At 36.9% G+C, this 22,573-nt stretch overlaps 2 protein-coding genes, 1 long non-coding RNA gene and 1 pseudogene across 4 annotated transcripts; 1 reads left to right on the plus strand and 3 right to left on the minus strand.

Moving 5' to 3' along the window:
• Positions 1-1,477: 1,477 nt before the first annotated feature.
• On the minus strand, positions 1,478-5,541 carry LOC112185418 (ERAD-associated E3 ubiquitin-protein ligase HRD1B). Of its 2 annotated transcripts, none has more exons than XM_024323674.2 (8): positions 5,402-5,541; positions 4,659-5,273; positions 4,060-4,236; positions 3,277-3,426; positions 2,969-3,177; positions 2,593-2,749; positions 1,969-2,209; positions 1,478-1,858 (listed from the first exon to the last, which is right to left on the minus strand). In XM_024323674.2, the coding sequence occupies exons 2-8, from the start codon at positions 5,189-5,191 to the stop codon at positions 1,712-1,714; spliced, it is 1,614 nt and encodes a 537-aa protein (XP_024179442.1). In that variant the 5' UTR covers positions 5,192-5,273; positions 5,402-5,541; the 3' UTR covers positions 1,478-1,711. The 2 variants fall into 2 exon arrangements, with proteins under 2 accessions (XP_024179442.1, XP_024179444.1); XM_024323676.2 differs by having other exon boundaries at positions 4,659-5,197; positions 5,402-5,496.
• A 33-nt stretch (positions 5,542-5,574) lies between these two features.
• Positions 5,575-6,641, plus strand: LOC121050960. The gene is made up of 2 exons (XR_005804567.1): positions 5,575-5,749; positions 6,347-6,641. It is a non-coding gene; the product is annotated as an uncharacterized LOC121050960 (long non-coding RNA).
• A 723-nt stretch (positions 6,642-7,364) lies between these two features.
• LOC112185429 lies at positions 7,365-13,980 on the minus strand (annotated as a pseudogene).
• Positions 13,981-17,236: 3,256 nt separating this feature from the next.
• On the minus strand, positions 17,237-19,948 carry LOC112172896 (mitogen-activated protein kinase kinase kinase YODA-like). The gene is made up of 3 exons (XM_024310399.2): positions 19,699-19,948; positions 18,292-19,090; positions 17,237-18,164 (listed from the first exon to the last, which is right to left on the minus strand). Exons 2-3 carry the CDS (start codon positions 18,861-18,863, stop codon positions 17,285-17,287), a joined length of 1,452 nt encoding a protein of 483 aa, XP_024166167.1. The 5' UTR covers positions 18,864-19,090; positions 19,699-19,948; the 3' UTR covers positions 17,237-17,284.
• Between the last annotated feature and the right edge of the window lie 2,625 nt (positions 19,949-22,573).

A 22,573-nucleotide genomic window follows, 5' to 3' on the forward strand; every position in this document is an offset into this window, starting at 1 on the left:
CCAATTTGATACCCGAACTCTCAAAAGTATCAATGTGATACCCAAACACATATTTTGACATCAATGTGATACTTTCATCCAAAATTTTTGACTGCGCCGTTTCTTTGCTGACGTGGAGACAATTTTTTTTTTTTCATGAAGGGCAGAATAGTTTTTCACTATTAGCTAATTAAAAAAAAAAAAGGAACGAAACCATGAACAGAGCTCTCTCTCCCAACTCCAATTCTTCTTCTTCTTCCCAACACTACCTCCAATCATAACTCAGATTCACCTCTTCCTTTCTTCGCTTTACTTTAGCTCTCTCCTCTCTTCAATCTTATCTCCAACATAATCCTATCTATCACCTCCATATGTGTTGTCTGTCCATTTCTGAGCTCCGATTCAAGTTTCAGTTTTTGGGTTTTTGTTATTTCCTCTGCTTTAATTACCAGTCGTGTTTTTAACTTTTTATTTATTTATTTTCATTCATTTATGTTTTCTGGGTTTTTGTTTGAACTTTAAACAGCGCTTTTGGGACTTATTTCTAATTATTTGCCAAATAAAGCCTTGAAATTTGAGTCAAAGATTCATGCTTCCTGGGTTTCATGTAGGAATATCTTCCCCATGAGTCAAAGATTCAACCCTGTTCTTGCCACTGGTGCGTACATCCGATATACTCAATTTCAAAATATCTTAAACCACATCAAGCTCAACCTTTGCTACAGAACTATGTGAATACCCAGAAAAATCAATGTCATCATCATCAATCAATTTGTCAAAGAAATCCTCGTCAGTCTGAACAAAATTTTCCGCAGGTGCAGTGAAAGCATAAATTTACACGAATAGCTGGCAAGCTCCAGAAAACCGCAACCACGCCATCACCACGCGTCAAAATAGCGCCAACCCGAAAACCTTCATCGCAGCACCGCCCTGACACACCGCAAGACACCCCTACACCAATTAAAAGTTCATGTACTTATTTTGGGTTATATAAACGTTGGCCACCAAAATTCGGAGTGGCCTTAAGTTCATGTACTGTTCTTAAAAATTTCCCAATTATTAAACTTAAACAACTTGCATCTATACCCTACACAGTACGTAATTTGTCTTTTTGGATGGAAGCTTCATCAAACCGATTGCCATGGTGCCTCAAACTTGGATTCCAAATCCAAGAAGCTTTATTGATTTCTTATTGTTAAGAACTTAAGTTCGTGATCCATGTTATAAAGCTTCAAAAACTTGAAAATATGTCGAGCAACAGTTGGCGTAAATTCTCGTCTTTTTATTGAAAAAGTTACTCATCTGCTATTTAACATGTTGACGAATCTCATCTACTTGCCGCGCAACTCCCTCCAAGGGCAGCCCATACAGCCTAACTAATAGTGGGACTCGATGATAAAACATTTCTCTTAGTACCGCAAGTGTTTTAGAGCATCCGTTTCCTATCAAAGAGTTGAATTCAATAACTAAAACGAAAAAAATGAAAGAAAAAAGGATGGGTTCAGGTGTAAATTCTGTTGAAGACTCAGAAACCTTACATCAAAAGCACAAACCTAATCAATGCATAGAATTTATCATTTGCGAGAAGCATTCTCATATGTTATATATCTCTGTTCCTCTTCTTTTCTTTTTAAAGAAATGCACCTTATACAACTTTGCAGTCATCCTACCTAGTTTTCTCTCCCATCCTTGTATCCACATATTACGTCTTGAAACCAATAGCTTGACTAAACTAGTCAACAACATCCTCATGATGCCCGCAATTTGATTCAGACGAAGGTGCAACACTCTTTCCTTTGCTATCTGCCAATGTTGGACCCCCTTCCACACTTTCCTTGGGTTTTGGCTTTTGTAAAATTTGAAGCTGATTCTGTAGGATCTGTCCAAGAAAACTACTTGAGAAAGAAAGCACGAGAAAAAGGGCTGGCATAAAAAGACAACAATGATGAGATCTATGAATGCCATATGTTTTCAAACAATGAAGGGTACCTCAATCTGGTGCTGAAGAACTTTTCTCTGGGCCTCCAGCTGAGAAGCTGTTATATTTGTATTGCCGCCCGACCTCTCCCCATTGGCTCCATGAAAAGGAGAAAACATGTAATGCGGAGGTTGAGGCAATGACAAGTTTGCAGGTCCACCAGGGGTTGCAAGTGGTTGTGATTGTAAATCAGTACTAGGGGAGTCAGCCATATGTCTATTAACCAGAGGAAGTGCGGCATATCCAGCAGACCTGCATACAACAAGAGATTGTTTGTTAATTTCTGGTCAGGCAGCACACTTTCAACCAGTGAAACAAAAAGACTGATGACACTACAAAAACCCGCTTGTAATATCATAGTTCAAAAATAGAATCAACTATTTCACAGGGCACAAAAAATAGAATAAACTATTTCACAGGGCACTGGGTGGAGCTATCCAGAACCACTGCACACACCCAACTTTTTAATTTCAAAAGCATGACGATGTGTGCCAACTTAGCAGATATATGTATAGTCACCTGTACACCACACTCCCACAGGCATACAAGTAGCTAACATCTATGCAGGAAAGGAAATGGCAATGAACAGATAAAAATAAAAGTGTAACCACTTTACTACAATAACAGTGGCATACCATACTAGTCTGTTTGCAGATGGATATACATAAGATTTCTCATATATTGATGCAGCTGCAGCAGCAGCTTGCAGTCTTGCTTCATGATGGCTCATGTTATCACCAGCACCTCCACCACTAGTTGAACCTTGAGCAGTTGTACCTGATATGCCTGTCCCTGTTCCAATTCAAATCATTAAACACCATATCTGACTGGAGTCCCATATGACTAAAGTGGCTCACGAATATGAAACCATGAAACATGATATCATCAGTACAATCCACTAAACATTACTAAATCCACAAGTTAAATGTCCAATTGGTGTTTGATTGAGCCCTAAACGGTTTCTTAACAGCAATTTAATAGTATAACCAAACTCAAAAACCAGAAGTTTACCCTGTTGATGAGCATCGGAGCGTGATCCACCTTGTCCTCGAGCTGTACCTGTCCGACCATCAGGAGGTACAACAAGCGCTCGGCACGTAGGGCAGGTATGTTGTCGCTCTAACCATGATCGCAAGCAAGCCACATGAAAAAGGTGTCCACACAATAGTTTTTTGGCTGTTGTCATCTCTTCACGACAAATGATGCAGGTTGCGTCACCTCTGGATACCAATTAGAGAAAAAAAAAAATCAGATTCTCGTATGCAGAATTTACATTAACACAAGCAGAACACTTGAAACAATAGTAGATTTTAACTCACGCGGTAAGCTCTTCAGGTGTAGCATCTGGGAACCGGTCATTCATGTTTGAAGTGATCTTTCGATAACGGAGGAAATCAGCAACACGAATCTTAAAGTTCCTGAACGTCTCATACAGTTCGCGAATCAAGTGCACTGGCAAGCCATAGTACCTACAGTGGGAAACAACTTAATATCAATCAAGCAGGAAAAAGTTCAACCCGTGCATGTCAAGTGTTAATTACTGCCATTCTTAAAGCTTAGAAGAACTGCCTTATATTAACATCTGTAACATTTGGGCCTCTATCAATGTCCACCACTGAGGACCAAATAAGTTGCATTTTAACATTAATTGGGAGGTTCAATTACAATGATTTCAACCAAAGAACTTGCTCTGCAACAAGTGCAATTTAATAAACCAAAAGATTGTCCCAGGGGTTAGCCCAAGTGGTGGGTTTGATTGCCCTCTTCCGTTACAAAAATAAATAAATTAATAAATAAATAAAATAATAATAATAATAATAATAAACCAAAGTTAAACTATTATGAAGTACACTAACTAGTGTTTTATATTCTATCTACCACCAAGGTGGTACCACGTACTCATTCCAGGCCTCATAATTACAATGTTTCCGTCTGAGTGTCCTTTATAATTTAAATCCTAATATGGTGGCCGGAATATGTAACAAGTTAGGTATGCATATGTGTGGGGTGCGGGTCTATGCTCAGGCGTGCTCTAAATTTAGCAAACAATTGCATTTGTACGTAAGAAAATTATGTACACTAATGGTCAATTGAATACTCACATGAAAATCACGATGAAGAAGCACAAATACATAGATAAGTGGAGCAAGTCCCGAATAAGTTCCAAATAGAAAGTGTAGACATGCTTCTTCTCCCATTGTCCCTCCATAATCATGTCACTAACATAGAAAACATATTTCACAAATGTAGACAGTGTTGTTGTTGCTAGGATCATGTACCTGAGATTAGAAAAAAGGGAACAAGTGAACAACATACCTTATTAAAAGAAGAGACACCATAATGCAGAACTTGATAAGAACATGCAATAACTTGACAATATTAGTTTCTGACAGTAAAATCAAAACTGGGACAATTCAAAATTCAACAAAATTTCATATCCAAGGCATTACTGAGACATACATACTAATGCGAAACTCACCATACACCCAGAAAACCACATTCTGCTACGAGAATACTGGCCGGCTACTTATATGGCTCATTTAGTAGTGTAAGCATTCTCAAAATTGTCATTTCAGATGCAATACTAACTACTATATAAGAAGATGCCTTACTGATTTAAGTTCAATATAGCAATACGTACTATATTCAAAGCGTGAACAAAAAGAATCAGCAAAATGGAGCAGAAGGACGGATCACTTACTCGAATGCAAAAAAGAGGGAAACCGAAGGCTTCTGAGTCGTAATGATGGTGCTGACAGAAGTATACAAAAAGAGACTATCTACAACAAACAAGAAGCCCAAAAAGGAGACAATCCGAACATGCGACAGCGTGGGAACAGACGGAGTAGTCTCAATGTACTCAACCCTCTTCTGCGCCAACCAATGCAACGCCTTGATCAGCAACAGAGCAGTGACAAAAGCCAGAAACGACACCGAAAAGTCCTGCCGGAAAATAGTGATTGCGAAAAGAATCTCCATGACTTCCCTCCACGACTGCTCATTAAGCCTCTCAACCTCCGGCTCTCGGAGTGAGCCGAGGAATAGCTTCTTAGTCAGTTGCCACAAAATACACATGATGACAAGGCCCATGTTGAGAAGAAGCACCAGACTGATCTTGGAGGTCGATAGGTAAACCATGGCGGGGTAAAACTGGCCTCTGCTGCTAAATGCATGGTAAATAATCGCTAGGGTTCCTACCAAACTAAGCCCCGCGTAAGTTTGCAGCCTCATCATTTTTTCCTATCCAAAGATTTTCTCAATCAGTTTTCCAAACAGATTCAGATTCAACAATGTTACAGTGCCATCGATTTCAGACCTAGAATTCAAACCACAAGCCAGTAAATCAAAAAAATTCCTAACGAATCGAATCGAAGATCAATAATTTGACGAAGAACAATTTATGAAATAGGAAAAATTGATGAAATTGAAACACGAGTGAGTTACCTGAGAGAAAGCTCGCGTTGAAAATTTTCCAAATATCGGGTTTTTCTTGTTCGTGTTTTCTTTTATTTTCTCCGGAGAACAAAAAATGATGTAGGTATAGCCAATGGGGAGGTTCCACGTGTAAAAAGATGGAGCTTATAACCAATCCATCTGACCCAGCCTAAAGTTAACACTGAGCCGCCCCGGTGTGGCCCAAATTAATTCGGGTCGGACTGGAAATAAGAGTGAGAGAGAAGCCTAGCGAGCGAGAGAGAGAGAGATGACGACGGTGGTGAAGAGCGTGTTGCAGGCGATCAGAGAGAAAGGTCTCCGCAGTCTCTTGAGGGAGGCGAGGGAAGAAGGTTACCTGTATGTTCTCTGTCGCTCTCTTTGTCTTGGTTTGATTTTTGATGATTTGTTTATGCAAATGGTTTTGGGGGTTTCAAAGATCTCATTTTGGTTGTTAGATGTATGCATTTGGATGCAGGAATAGTTGTTGGTAGCTAGGGTTTCTGAATCGAATTGTTTCTTTACTACATTTTGGTTAGCAACCAAAGGTAGATGAACCTTGAAGATATGCTGTTTCTGTTTTGTTTTTGCAAATTCTGGGTGATGAGGATGATGAATTGCGCTGGCTTAGCTTAAGTAGAGAGAGAGAGAGAGAGAGAGAGAGAGAGAGATAATATGTTGGCAATAGATACTGAATTAAACACAGCCCAGCTAAGATGAAGTCTTGGGAATACTTTGTTAGTCTTTTCTGAATTTGCTGTTGTTTATGCCTGTGCCGGCGTAATTGGAGAATGTGGGAAAGAGAACGAATTGGAAGCTGGAGCTTTTGTTTGTAAAGCTTTAGCATTTGGTGCTTACGATATTAATTTTTCTTTAGTTGTTTCTTACTTGTACTGACTGTTTGTATTCTGGCCCGGGTAATGACTGTTTTATTACTTTATACCCTTTTTCTTGCAGGAAATGTCTAGCTGATGGAAACCTTCTGTAAGTCATTATTTCACTTATACTTGAATGCTTTTGTTACTTGATATGTTTGTTTAACAAAGAAGCAAAGCTACTTGGTTATATGATAGTTTGATCTTTTCAAGAATGGGGAAATACCCTTGATTTTTCTTTTGGTGAAGAGGAATATCCTTGAATAAAAGGTGCAAGGATGTCTTGTTTGTTATACTGTCCCATCTTCTGGACATGCTCAACAAACTATCTTGTGTGTTCATTCAGGCTTTAAGTCACATAGAACATATTATCGTAACAGAGTCACATAGAACATATTAGCAACCAAAGGTAGATGAACCTTGAAGATATGCTTTTTCTGTTTTGTTTTTGCAAATTCTGGGTGATGAGGATGATGAATTGCGCTGGCTTAGCTTAAGTAGAGAGATAACCAAATGCAAAATTACATTTAGAGATAACTCAAAAAATTACAAATTCTTAAACCTAAACAACTTGCATCTATACCCTACACAGTACGTAATTTGTCTTTTTGGATGGAAGCTTCATCAAACCGATTGCCATGGTGCCTCAAACTTGGATTCCAAATCCAAGAAGCTTTATTGATTTCTTATTGTTAAGAACTTAAGATCGTGATCCATGTTATAAAGCTTCATAAACTGGAAAATATGTCGAGCAACAGTTGGCGTAAATGCCTCAAACTTGGATTCCAAATCCAAGAAGCTTTATTGATTTCTTATTGTTAAGAACTTAAGATCGTGATCCATGTTATAAAGCTTCATAAACTGGAAAATATGTCGAGCAACAGTTGGCGTAAATTCTCGTCTTTTTATTGAAAAAGTTACTCATCTGCTATTTAACATGTTGACGAATCTCATCTACTTGCCGCGCAACTCCCTCCAAGGGCAGCCCATACAGCCTAACTAATAGTGGGACTCGATGATAAAACATTTCTCTTAGTACCGCAAGTGTTTTAGAGCATCCGTTTCCTATCAAAGAGTTGAATTCAATAACTAAAACGAAAAAAATGAAAGAAAAAAGGATGGATTCAGGTGTAAATTCTGTTGAAGACGCGGAAACCTTACATCAAAAGCACAAACCTAATCAATGCATAGAATTTATCATTTGCGAGAAGCATTCTCATATGTTATATATCTCTGTTCCTCTTCTTTTCTTTTTAAAGAAATGCACCTTATACAACATTGCAGTCATCCTACCTAGTTTTCTCTCCCATCCTTGTATCCACATATTACGTCTTGAAACCAATAGCTTGACTAAACTAGTCAACAACATCCTCATGACGCCCACAATTTGATTCAGACGAAGGTGCAACACTCTTTCCTTTGCTATCTGCTAATGTTGGACCCCCTTCCACACTTTCCTTGGGTTTTGGCTTTTGTAAAATTTGGAGCTGATTCTGCAGGATCTGTCCAAGAAAACTACTTGAGAAAGAAAGCACGAGAAAAAGGGCTGGCATAAAAAGACAACAATGATGAGATCTATGAATGCCATATGTTTTCAAACAATGAAGGGTACCTCAATCTGGTGCTGAAGAACTTTTCTCTGGGCCTCCAGCTGAGAAGCTGTTATATTTGTATTGCCGCCCGACCTCTCCCCATTGGCTCCATGAAAAGGAGAAAACATGTAATGCGGAGGTTGAGGCAACGACAAGTTTGCAGGTCCACCAGGGGTTGCAAGTGGTTGTGATTGTAAATCAGTACTAGGGGAGTCAGCCATATGTCTATTAACCAGAGGAAGTGCGGCATATCCAGCAGACCTGCATACAACAAGAGATTGTTTGTTAATTTCTGGTCAGGCAGCACACTTTCAACCAGTGAAACAAAAAGACTGATGACACTACAAAAACCGGATTTTAATATCATAGTTCAAAAATAGAATCAACTATTTCACAGGGCACTGGGTGGAGCTATCCAGAACCACTGCACACACCCAACTTTTTAATTTCATAAGCATGACGATGTGTGCAAACTTAGCAGATATATGTATAGTCACCTGTACACCACACTCCCACAGGCATACAAGTAGCTAACATCTATGCAGGAAAGGAAATGGCAATGAACAGATAAAAATAAAAGTGTAACCACTTTACTACAATAACAGTGGCATACCATACTAGTCTGTTTGCAGATGGATATACATAAGATTTCTCATATATTGATGCAGCTGCCGCAGCAGCTTGCAGTCTTGCTTCATGATGGCTCATGTTATCACCAGCACCTCCACCACTAGTTGAACCTTGAGCAGTTGTACCTGATATGCCTGTCCCTGTTCCAATTCAAATCATTAAACACCATATCTGACTGGAGTCCCATATGACTAAAGTGGCTCACGAATATGAAACCATGAATCATGATATCATCAGTACAATCCACTAAACATTACTAAATCCACAAGTTAAATGTCCAATTGGTGTTTGATTGAGCCCTAAACGGTGTCTTAACAGCAATTTAATAGTATAACCAAACTCAAAAACCAGAAGTTTACCCTGTTGATGAGCATCGGAGCGTGGTCCACCTTGTCCTCAAGCTGTACCTGTCCGACCTTCGGGAGGTACAACAAGCGCTCGGCACATAGGGCAGGTATGTTGTCGCTCTAACCATGATCGCAAGCAAGCCACATGTAAAAGGTGTCCACACAATAGTTTTTTGGCTGTTGTCATCTCTTCACGACAAATGATGCAGGTTGCGTCACCTCTGGATACCAATTAGAGAAAAAAAAAAAAATCAGATTCTCGTATGCAGAATTTACATTTACACAAGCAGAACACTTGAAACAATAGTAGATTTTAACTCACGCAGTAAGCTCTTCAGGTGTAGCATCTGGGAACCGGTCATTCATGTTTGAAGTGATCTTTCGATAACGGAGGTAATCAGCAACACTAATTTTAAAGTTCCTGAACGTCTCATACAGTTTGAGAATCAAGTGCACTGGGAAGCCATAGTACCGACTGTTGGAAACAACTTAATATCAATCAAGCAGGAAAAAGTTCAACCCGTGCATGTCAAGTGTTAATTACTGTCATTCTTAAAGCTTAGAAGAACTGCCTTATATTAACATCTGTAACATTTGGGCCTCTATCAATGTCCACCACTGAGGACCAAATAAGTTGCATTTTAACATTAATTGGGAGGTTCAATTACAATGATTTCAACCAAAGAACTTGCTCTGTAACAAGTGCAATTTAATAAACCAAAAGGTTGTCCCAGGGGTTAGCCCAAGTGGTGGGTTTGATTGCCCTCTTCCGTTACAAAAATAAATAAATAAATATAATAATAATAATAATAATAATAATAATAAACCAAAGTTAAACTATTATGAAGTACACTAACTAGTGTTTTATATTCTATCTATCACCAAGGTGGTACCACGTACTCATTCCAGGTCTCATAATTACAATGTTTCCGTCTGAGTGTCCTTTATAATTTAAATCCTAATATGGTGGCCGGAATATGTAACAAGTTAGACATGAAAATCATGAATATACAATCTTGAGGAAAGTGTTAGGTATGCATATGTGTGGGGTGCGGGTCTATGCTCTGGCGTGCTCTAAATTTAGCAAACAATTGCATTTGTACGTATGAAAATTATGTACACTAATGGTCAATTGAATACTCACATTAAAATCACGATGAAGAAGCACAAATACATAGATAAGTGGAGCAAGTCCCGAATAAGTTCCAAATAGAAAGTGTAGACATGCTTCCTCTCCCATTGTCCCTCCATAATCATGTCACTAACATAGAAAACATATTTCACAAATGTTGACAGTGTTGTTGTTGCTAGGATCATGTACCTGAGATTAGAAAAAAGGGAACAACATACCTTATTAAAAGAAGAGACACCATAATGCAGAACTTGATAAGAACATGCAATAACTTGACCATATTAGTTTCTGACAGTAAAATCAAAACTGGGACAATTCAAAATTCAACAAAATTTTATATCCAAGGCATTACTGAGACATACATACTAATGCGAAACTCACCATACACCCAGAAAACCACATTCTGCTACGAGAATACTGGCCGGCTACTTATATGGCTCATTTAGTAGTGTAAGCATTCTCAAAATTGTCATTTCAGATGCAATACTAACTACTATATAAGAAGATGCCTTACTGATTTAAGTTCAATATAGCAATACGTACTATATTCAAAGCGTGAGCAAAAAGAATCAGCAAAATGGAGCAGAAGGACGGATCACTTACTCGAATGCAAAAAAGAGGGAAACCGAAGGCTTCTGAGTCGTAATGATGGTGCTGACAGAAGTATACAAAAAGAGACTATCTACAACAAACAAGAAGCCCAAAAAGGAGACAATCCGAACATGCGACAGCGTGGGAACAGACGGAGTAGTCTCAATGTACTCAACCCTCTTCTGCGCCAACCAATGCAACGCCTTGATCAGCAACAGAGCAGTGACAAAAGCCGGAAACGACACCGAAACGTCCTTCATGACAATAGTGATTGCTAAAATAATCTCTTTGACTTCCCTCCGCGACTGCTCATTAAGCCTCTCAACCTCCGGCTCTCGGAGTGAGCCGAGGAATAGCTTCTTAGTCAGTTGCCACAAAATACACATGATGACAAGGCCCATGTTGAGAAGAAGCACCAGACTGATCTTGGAGGTTGATAGGTAAACCATGGCGGGGTCAAACTGGCCCCTGCTGCTAAATGCATGGTAAATAATCGCTAGGGTTCCTACCAAGCTAAGCCCCGCGTAAGTTTGCAGCCTCATCATTTTTTCCTATACAAAGATATTCTCAATCAGTTTTCCAAACAGATTCAGATTCAACAATGTTACAGTGCCATCGATTTCAGACCTAGAATTCAAACCAGAAGCCAGTAAATCAAAAAAAATCCTAACGAATCGAATCGAAGATCAATAATTTGACGAAGAACAATTTATGAAATAGGAAAAATTGATGAAATTGAAACACGAGTGAGTTAACTGAGAGAAAGCTCGCGTTGAAAATTTTCCAAATTTCGGGTTTTTCTTGTTCGTGTTTTCTTTTATTTTCTCTGGAGAACAAAAAATGATGTAGGTATAGCCAATGGGGAGGTTCCACGTGTGTATAGCCGAGGAATAGCTTATAACCAGGTTCTGAGGATTGCCGATTGGGGTTGCTGCAGACCCAATATTTGCACTTGTGGCAAGTGCAAGCAGGAACGGACGAGGCGGTAAGTTGTGTTGTCTTGCAACTTTCAGTACAAACTCGGTCAAAACCTCGCAAGCGGTGTCATTGGTTAAAAGAGCACTTGAAATGGCAGAAATCAAACAAACTCTACATATCAAGTCCTTTGCTCCTTGGCTTTTCCACAAGAGTAACTTGCCCAAATACTTGAACATATCTGCTCTTTCAAGATAGATACTCACAACCATTGTCCCAAACAAAAGTCCAATGATTGGGAGATCAATTGTAGCGTAGGCTTGATCCGGAGTTAGGACTCGGAACACAACCATCAGCATTGCCCCAAAAAGAGACCCTGCAGTCCTCCCAATTGGCAGAAAAGGGACAGCCGGAAACACCGTCAATATCCAGAATGTTGCAAAGGCAATTGAGCCTAGAACCACTTTGACAGAAGAAGTCATTGCCGTGTTTACAACATAAGAAGCTCAAAATTAAGGCCCTAAACAGGAAAACCATTACACAATAAGATTGTATTGAATATAATTTTATATACAAGGTCTTGTCATGATTCATGAACGTGAAACAGCAACACGTCATTTCATTGGAAATTTGATCAAACAGTATATAACACAACTTGTTCTATATCAGCTAGTCAAGGTTGTCAATCTCCACAATTCCCATAGCTCATAATATTTTACGTCATGCTCCATCGTAGCATCGACGAATCCGGCGGTGCAGTCGGAGCAAAAGATCGAGTCTTAGCCCGAATCGTTCTGCTGCATGTGTAGCACCAGTAGGAGGCGTCCATCTGAGATGAGCTAATCTCTAATTTCATAAAGGGGGCCAAAGACTCTTGCTTTATGGAGGAATTGAATCCGGGAAAGTTAAATTTGAGGTCGGAAATCTAGAATGAATTGGAATTGAATGGGGTTGAGCTGAGTGAGATTTTCAACTGTAGTGAAGCCAGAGAGAGAGAGAGAGACGAAAGTGAAAATGAAGAATAGAAGCAGAATGATGATTTAGAATAAAATTTAAAACATGGTGGTTCTAGTTGGATCTCTAAATTTACTATTTGGACCTTCCATACTAAGTTAGTACACTTCTAATTTACTTTTTAGAATACTTAAAAGGCTAAGAAGACCTCCTTATTTTTACAAAAACACCCTTAAACATAAGATACAACAATATGTTACTCTACTTTTTATCTCTATCTTCAACATGAGAAGAAAAATGAATCAAAATCACATGATATTGTTCTCTTATGAGTAGGTCTCTCCTCCACCAAAATTAATCAAAGGTTCTCGATCTTGATATGTTGCTGGAATCCTTTTGAATTTGCTAAAAGAATGAATTTCAAGGGTTTTGGGTTGGAAGATCGAGTAATAACTATATCATAATACTCAATTAATTTAGTTTAAGGAAATTCCAAATCAGATTGTTTTGAATTTATTTTTGTATTAAATGATGGGTCATGTATAGAAATTATTGTTTTTACTTAATTATTTTAGGTAAATTTCAAAACTATATGTCAATATAAGGAAATTCCGGAAAAATAAAAATAAAAAATCAATTAAATTGAATGTTAATTTAAGAAGAGTATTTTTTTTCTTCAGTTTTATCTCTTTGTCCTTATTTGTTTTCTCATGTGACTTGACAAAGAAGGTGAGGGCAAAATTATCCTAAAAATAAATAAAAAGTAATAAAAAAATACTTAATTGGGTAAGTGGGCAAAATATATATAAAATATTGTGTGAGTGGGCAATTTCTTAGAGTGTTTGGGTAAGTGGGGTTAATTAACTCCAAAATTGTGTAAATGGTCATTATCCCTATCAATAATTGAAAAAAGTTGGAGGTCCAAATTTAACCAAATATTGAATTTGGAGGTCCAACTATAATCACTCTTTAAAATAAAAGAACTAGAAAATATGGAAAGAAAAAAAAAAAACCGCCAATCAATGAGATTATCTCTTCCAAAAAAAAATCAATGTATGAGCTCATCTGAGAAAACCCATATTTGAAATACTACTATAGCATTAAAAAGAACTCAATAGGAAAAAAGAGAACCACATGATTCAATTTCATTCAACTTTAGAAAAAAAGGGTCATAGGTGGTTTAGTTGGTAAGAGCCTCCAGGTGTGGAATCCCAACACCGGGTTCGAATCCCGCCGACGATTATTGGAGTTAAATCTCAATATATTCTTAGTGGGTTGGGAGGAGGAAGCGCTTTGACATCCCCCGATACGGGTTAGTCTCTCGGTCTAGGAAGCTTTTGAGGAACCGTGAGATCTCGATAAAAAAATAAAAAAATTAAAAAAAAAAACCAAGAAAAAATAAATAAATATATCAAACAATTACATCCTCACCTCAAATAATGGTGAAGAGCTTAAGCTGTTAATCCAAGCCTATCTTCTGCAGCTATAAAAATCAAAAGCAAGCACTTGATGAAAAAGAAGGTTGGTGATTTTGGATTCTAAATGATTTGTAGGCTCTAATCTCTTTTGGGGTAGATTAAGCTATTGAGGATCTCTATACCGATAATATATAGTAATGATGGGGGATGCTCGGTCTTAGGTTGTACCAATCCGTGTCATAAATAATCAACGTCAGTGTCATATATTACAACGTCTGTTAGGGGTTGCCAAAATATCATGCTACTGTCACATCAGTTTACAAACTCTATCATCATAAATTTTATTTACTGTATTTTCAAAACAATATATATATATTTAGTGTTTTAGGTCAAAATATTACCATCTATCATATTTCGGTGTATGACATACTCCACATTTAATGATGGGAAGTTCAGAGTACATTATAACCGGTATATAGTAGATGCTCTCTTATGGAGCTTCTGTTGTGTTTTAGTGCAGCAGACTGTTATGGATCTGGTGAATTTGTTATGCTGACTTTCAGTAGATGATGGAACCAAAAGAAAACAAAATGTCTCTCAACCATCATAAATTCTATTTAACCATATTTTTTCAAATTAATGAAAAATGATCATATTGAGGGATGAAAAGTCATATCTATCCATTTCTAATTTCTAATTTCTATCAAACCCTATGGCTCAGTTGCAACAATATGTTTTTTTTTCTTTACAACTCTAAACAAAAATACATATTTACAAAACTCACATGTCCAGGCTATGTGTAAGAACGGAATATGTTCAAGTTTTTGGTTATTGTTCTATCTACCATACAAATGCAGTAATCTACATAATTAAACGGTACAAATAAAACAATTTAGATGTCATTGAAGATAGTTCAAGTCTTAATTACGTGATAAACATTATTAAACTATAGATATATATCATTTTCCCAGGAAATTTCTCATATACAATGGCAAATAAGAAGTCCAATATGATGTTCCGTAACCTGCAAGGTTGAAACTTCACCACAAAGAAACCGGAATCCAAATGACAATTGGTCTGCATTGATAGACACTTAGGCAGATAGATATTTTGGGATTCAAATTTGCTCACCACTCAATATAAAACTGTCATGTGTTATAAAACATAATTATAGTTAATCATAATGTTTTATTAAACAAATAAATTTTAAGTATTAAATTAATTCTACATGAAGTGGTAAGTTTTAATTGAGTGGTGATATCACCACAAAATAAAAATGGTGAGCAAATTTGAATCCGATATTTTGGTCTGCAATAGGACACACTGCAATATATGCTTCAATAACCTCCTGATAGTGATGAGCTTGGATTTTGAGCCATAAAATTCAAAAATTGGTACAGAAAATAATGCCCATTTGGCTCTGTTTCTTTGTTATTTATCATGGTCCCCTTTAGATGTAGCTTTTGCAGGCATATATCATTTTCGTAGGAAATTTCTCATATACAATGGCAAATAAGAAGTCCAAGATGATGTTCCGTAACCTGCAAGGTTGAAACTTCACCACAAAGAAGCCGGAATCCAAATGAGAATTGGTCTGCATTGATAGACACTTAGGCAGATAGATATTTTGGGATTCAAATTTGCTCACCACCAATACTTTGGTGGTGATACCACCACTCAATATAAAACTGTCATGTGTTATAAAACATAATTATAGTTAATCATAATGTTTTATTAAACAAATAAATTTTAAGTATTAAATTAATTCTACATGAAGTGGTAAGTTTTAATTGAGTGGTGATATCACCACAAAATAAAAATGGTGAGCAAATTTGAATCCGATATTTTGGTCTGCAATAGGACACACTGCAATATATGCTTCAATAACCTCCTGATAGTGATGAGCTTGGATTTTGAGCCATAAAATTCAAATTTTGGTACAGAAAATAATGCCCATTTGGCTCTGTTTCTTTGTTATTTATCATGGTCCCCTTTAGATGTAGCTTTTGCAGGCATATATCATTTTCGTAGGAAATTTCTCAGATACAATGGCAAATAAGAAGTCCAAGATGATGTTCCGTAACCTGCAAGGTTGAAACTTCACCACAAAGAAGCCGGAATCCAAATGAGAATTGGTCTGCATTGATAGACACTTAGGCAGATAGATCTTTTGGTCTGCAATAGGCCACACTGCAATTGGATTTTGAGCCATAAAATTCAAAAATTGGTACAGAAAATAATGCCCATTTGGCTCTGTTTCTTGGGAACGTCTTCCATGCCCCGAGATTTGCATGCTCGGATTCTCTAGGTCCACAAACGTGACTTGCATGAGGAACAATGTGGAGGAAATAGATTTTATCAAAATCAACCGTTGGATGTCATCATGATAAGAAGATATAATTATGGTCAAAATTTCAGCTATTTTTGAAGTTGTTTGGGTCTCGATGTAGTAGGTCAACCCTCAACCCTAAATACCACATAAAACTAATAAACTCATAACCGATCACTCACAACTTTTTTTTTTTGATCTGTCAGCTCTCACATTGTCGTGGCTATGACCTATATCAACTAATGTAAAAATTTCAGAAAGTTTATCTACTCGTGATTAAGCTTCCCTTAGGGAGTTATAAGTGTATAAGTGGTTGACTGCTTTATTTGACATCTAAATGATGGCGGATCAGGTTAATTTTTTTACACAATACCTATTAATAAGCTATAAATAGATGGGTAATGTCAAATTCATCGATTTTCAGTTTCGATTGTTTAGATCGCACGAAATCCTTATATGCCTACTAATGCGGTTTAACTTGTTTATTAGTTGTATTGAAAAATATACTTTCTATGAGGAACAGTGTGGAGGAAATAGACTTTATCAAAATCGGCAGTTGGATGTCATCATGATGAGAAGATATAATTATGGTCAAAATTTTAGCTATTTTCAAAGTTATTTGGGTCTCGAACTACTAGGTCAACTCTAAACCCTAAATACTACATAGAACTAATATGCTCATAACCTCTCACTCGCAACTTCTTTTTTCAATATGTCAGCTCTTATACTCTCGTGGATATGACCTATATCAACTAATGTAAAAATTTCAGAAAGTTTATCTACTCGTGGTTAAGCTCGCTTCAGGGAGTTATAAGTGTATTAGTGGTTGACCGCTTTATTTGACATCTAAATAATGGCGGATTTAGTTAATTTTTTTACACAATACCTATTAATAAGCTATAAATAGATGGTTGATGTCAAATTCATCAATTTTCATTTTCGATTGTTTAGATCACACGAAATCCTTATATGCCTACTAATGCGGTTTAACTTGGTTATTAGTTGTATTGAAAAATATACCTTCTATGAGGAATAGTGTGGAGGAAATAGTCTTTATTAAAATTGGCCGTTGGATGTCATCATGATGAGAAGATATAATTATGATCAAAATTTTAGCTATTTTCGAAGTTATTTGGGTCTCGATTTACTAGGTCAACTCTAAACCCTAAATACCACATAGAACTAATATAGTTACTTGAGAGAGAGAGAGAGAGACAGAGAGAGAGAGAGAGCAAATACATATGAATATACCTATTAAAACCGACATAAACATGTCCAAATGTGCCTCTACCCAGCAGCTTCCCCTTTTTCCACCGAGAACCAGGGCTCGCTGGATTTTCTGCCCTTCCAGGACTTCGTGGCACAGAAGGAGATGTTGCTGCTGAATTTGAATGAGAAAAGGGTGATGCATTTGAAATTGTTACTGGAGGAAGAGGCAAACGGTGACTTTGTTGTTTCCCATCATCGGGCCAGCTTGTCTGCGAATCATTGAGAGCCCCACCTGCTCTGGGATGAATAGGTGTAACAGCACCACTATGAATTCTTGAGCCTGGGCCAGGGCTTGTCAATCTGGGACTAGGTACTGGAGAATACTCGGGGCTACCCTTGCTTTGCTGCCAAAACAACTGTCCCGACATATCCCCTCCCATTGAATTGTGCCCAGAATTGTGACCAGAACCTGGACTGGAGCCGTGGCCAGATCCTGCTATGGTGACATCAGTATAAGTTTTTGGAGCCCAGAAAGCAGAGTTCACGGCTTGCTCAGTTCCAAATGCTCTAATTGGACTTCTAGAAGGACTTGACATGGAGCTGTCAGGAGCACTCCAGAAAGCTCCTTGATAAGGTACCTGGAGATTTGGCACATGACTGCTCAAAGGTCTCCGTTTAGGCGATGAAGGGGAAATTTGATTAATGAATGAAATGTTGGCTGGTTTTTTTGCCTCTCTTGAGATTACTGGGGCCACAGTGAAGGACTGATCCTTGAGCATCACACTTCAGCAAAATAATAGTAATTTTGTTAGGAGCAAGCTAAAATAAGTCCAAACAAACACCACAGTCATCCATATACATGAGATGTACAGTAGTAGCATAATGGCATCTGGCATAAATAAAAGCACACCTGGAAGGACTGCCAGCTGCAGTTCTAGTCCCACTTTCATAGTCAATTGCCTGAGGGCTGCGGAGACCTGAGTCAGCTGGATCTTCACTATCAACAGAGGTATCACTAGAAACTGAACCAGTATTCATATCTCCATCATCAAAGTCAGCACGATTTGACCTCCCACCAATGCACCGAGGTCTCGGGAGAGGTAGAAACAATAATGGCTTGGAGCATTTATCTGATCTTGGTTTTGGTGATATACTAAAACCAGAATCTGTACGTCCGACATGAGCAGGATGTTGACCAGGAAGTGAAAGTGGTTGAGAAATACTCCTTTCAGCAAAACTTTGAGTTCTTGCAACTTGTTTGGAGGGTGAAGGAGATCTTGATTCTAGAGGAGATCGAGACCCCTTTTCCGAAATGGCATCACTACATGGTCTTCGAGACCCTCCAGATCTACCATTCACTCTACTTTCAGATGAAAACTTAAATTTCCGATGTAATGAATCGATGAAACTTTCCTTGCTCCCTGACTTCTTCTTTGCTTCTTTGGATGACGACTTCCCCCACCATGAAGGCATATTTCTCATAAAAAGCTTATAGAACTAACAGGCGACTACTATGAAGCTAATCCATTTACCAGCATTACCACATATTGTGAAACACCATCACATGACAAAAGTTCTCCTTGACTTACTAAACACTAGACACCATCAGAACATTCAATTATGCATACCAAAAACGACTTTCATCACACAGGAACTAGGGAAGCCATAACTTCCAACGAGCTCCAATTAACTCAGCACATAACGAAAACCTGCAAAATAAAGGCTGTACTTCAATAACTCTATCAAAACGAACTGTAAACTAACTTAGCGACACTATGACCTAAATCCTAGTACGAAAATTTTTGCTAATCAAAGAGACCAACTATTTCACACACTCTACCATACATACTAACCCGGCTTCACATTACATTGACTCACTGAACTCAACAAAACTATATCATATAGACTAAATCACTCCACACCCACCTCTACCCGATCCAAAAGACTCAATCTTTGTCTTGGTTCCAAACAATACACACCAAAAGAAAAACAAAACCCACAATTTCCAACCTACCCTTCAACAATTCATTCAATTGGGTCCATTAAAACTTCAATACAGAAACCATAACAGACCCTTTGCCTCAAATTTTCACTACCCACAATTCAAAAACCAATAAAGTTCCAAACTTTAACTCTCAATTTCCTCCCCCAATTTCAATAACACCAAACTTTCGATCCCAAATTGCTCAAAAGCACAAGCTCACAACACAGATCTACTTGCAGCTAAAATTCATAAACACAATCACCCACTAACCAACTCAAAATAAAAATCATTACTTTACTAAAAAAATTACATAATAAACGAAATGAAACTTACTCTAATTCTCAGAAGCTGCAAGAAAATCCGAGCTACTGAAACCAACTGGGTTAGCTTGAATACAAATCACAGGGGTACGGAGAATTTGTTGAGCTTCTGAAAAGTTGAGCTAGCTCAGAAAAAAACAGAACCCTGGAAATCAGAAAGATTGGGGATTTGGATTTGGAGGAATTTGAGGTATTCTCTTCTCTTGCATTGGAAGACTGAAGAGAATCGCTTTTAGAGAGAGAGAAAGTATGCGTCTGAGTTTAAAGACATTAATAAGTTAGTGAAGCTCAATTTTTTATTTATTATTTATTTATATATTTTTTTTCCTATTTTTTTATGGGAAATGATTGATGAAGTACTGAAGTGTATTGTAATTATAGTTACACTGTCAGGTTATAATACTCTACTAAGTACTGAGGGAGGTTGATGAACAAACTCTCTCTCGGATTTGAAATTTGAGAACGAGAGAATGTAATGTAGTGATTATTTCAAAAAAAATGTAATGTAGCGATTTAAATTGTTTATATTATAATTTGGTAATTCTTTTTGTGGATATAATTCCCGCCAAATCAAAAAATAATTTTGTCGTTTTAGTGTTATCATTACTATTTTAATATTGTAGTATTATAATTACAGTTAAAGTGGCAGGTTATAGTATTTTACCAAGCGAGGTCTATGAACAAAATCTCTCGGATTTGAAATTTGTGACCTCTTGTTTATCAGGTGTAATTTAGTTATTTAAATTATTCGTTTTGTAATTCGGTAATCCTTTTCGCGAATATCATTCCCACCAAATCAAAAAACATTTTGTCGTTTTAGTATTGTCGTTACCATTTTAGTATTGTAATATTATAATAACAGTTACAGTGACAGGTTACAATACTTCACCAAGAGAGGTTTATGAACAAATTTTATCGGATTTGAAATTTGAGAACCCTCTTGTTTCCCGGGTGTAATTTAGTTATTTGAATTGTTCATTTCATAATTCGGTAATCCTCTTCGCGGGTATCATTCCCGTCAAATCAAAAAACAGTTTTGTTGTTTTGGTATTGTCGTTTTCATTTAATTGTATCTAACAGACTTGATTTGTTTGCCCAATTTGGATAACTAAACCGTCATCTTTTGTGCATTATAGGACAAAGGATGATAAAAAACTTAGGCACAATTTTATGTTCGTTTATCTATTTTATAATTTGACCAAAGAAAGCAAAATTGTGAATCAATTTCGCATACGAAGATCAATAGGTGAACCTTACTAGTTGATGAAGAAATGCAACGGGTGGGACATTCATATTCTAAACAGTAGAGATACTTTAGTTGCACTCTTTAATCAAACAGGATACTTATGTGATGTACGTGTCAAACCAACGATTGTATATTGCATTAAAAACTACAAGTTTACAATTAGAAATAAATCTTAGCCCAAGAATGCATTTCGCATATAATTTATTTTCTATTTTCATATTCATTGAATATTGATAGATTTCTTTTTTGAGCTATCTTGCGCTAAAACTGCAAGTTTACAATAGAAATAAATCTTAGCATGAGAATGCATTTTGCATATAATTTATTTTCTATTTTAAGGTTTCATATTCATTGAACATTAATAGATTCTTTTTTTTTTGAGCTATCATTATATCACACCTTATATATGATGATGATATTTAGTGTCCACTAGATGGCATTTGTAATTAGTATACTCAAACTCAAAGTCATCATTTCCTATATGCAATAATTAGATTTAAAAAACAATACATAACTATAGAAGTGATGTAGATGGCAACCTAGCTTGTTTTAAAAGAAAGAAAATAGTTTCATCAATGTGCTAAAAGTAAAATTCGTCTAGGGACAACTTGATTATATGTGCCTCCTCCAAACAAAATTGATTACATGTGTTCTGTATGTTCTAAGAGACAACTTGATTGGATACCCAACTTTTAACTAAAAAGTACATTTGCATATGTACTCATCAAAGACATGGTGTTTGTGTATGGCATAATTGCACAAAATATAAAGAAGTTAAGTTTTTGCATAACCTTGTTTTGTTGCAATCAAAGATTTGCATGTCTTTTGTCCCCAAAAAATGATTTACATCTCTTAATTGATGAAATCAAATTGAAACAAGATATGAATTGGTAGGTCGAACTACTTCTTTGATGAGAAGGATAAGTGTTTGGATTGTTTAAGAAACAAACAATAATTATGATAGTTGAAGAAGACTCCAAATATAAGATTCTTTTTAAGAACTAATTAATTAAATTCATTTAGATTCAATTAGGAGAAGATTGTGAATATGCGAACTTTGATTGAAATGTAAGGAGAGTTTGAGCAATATCTGTTGAACAGTGCAACAATTTTTCAGGACCGCATTATCCTCTTTAAACCGGATCTAAAGATCTATTACACTTTTGTTTATTCCAATATCCTTCTCAAAAACATAAAAAAAAAAAAATCCTTTTTATAAATATCATGCTAATTGAAGGAAGAAAAGAAAGAATAGGATTACCAATTTACCATTCATCATAAAATGCAATGGATCTTGAAAATTGCGGGCATTGGGCATGGATGCTTTACTTAGGTTGATCTAGTTCAACTTCAATCTGAGCAAGGGCCCAGGTTGCTAAATTGACAAGCTGAAATGACATTGGCTGTCTTTGTGTCTTTGAATTGTGATTGTGAAAGTGTAACAATTCATGTTGTGAAGCTAGCAGCTTGTTTGTTTCCAAATGATGATGACCTTAAGGTGAACTACACCTTTCAGCTTGGGCCTTGGGTTGAAGGCCCGGACCATTATTCCAAAAGGCCCAAATCATTTCCATGCCTTAAGAATTCCATATACATAATTTTGACTTCTTTCTTTGAATCAAAACACGATATAAGAGCATGT

Source organism: Rosa chinensis, chromosome 1 (assembly GCF_002994745.2).
Source record: "Rosa chinensis cultivar Old Blush chromosome 1, RchiOBHm-V2, whole genome shotgun sequence".
In the NCBI taxonomy this organism is placed as follows: domain Eukaryota; kingdom Viridiplantae; phylum Streptophyta; class Magnoliopsida; order Rosales; family Rosaceae; genus Rosa; species Rosa chinensis.

Bases quoted from the DNA above. Each gene is read 5' to 3' on its own strand.
- LOC112185418 (XM_024323674.2), bottom strand. From the start codon at position 5,191: ATGATGAGGCTGCAAACTTACGCGGGGCTTAGTTTGGTAGGAACCCTA. The intron at 3,427-4,059 runs GTGAGTATTCAA...TTCCCACTGTAG, and splicing joins TTCTTCATCGTGATTTTCAT to GTACTATGGCTTGCCAGTGC. The intron at 2,750-2,968 runs GTAAACTTCTGG...GAATTGGAACAG, and splicing joins CTCCGATGCTCATCAACAGG to GGACAGGCATATCAGGTACA.
- LOC112172896 (XM_024310399.2), bottom strand. From the start codon at position 18,863: ATGAGAAATATGCCTTCATGGTGGGGGAAGTCGTCATCCAAAGAAGCA. The intron at 18,165-18,291 runs GTGTGCTTTTAT...ATTTTGCTGAAG, and splicing joins GCAGCTGGCAGTCCTTCCAG to TGTGATGCTCAAGGATCAGT.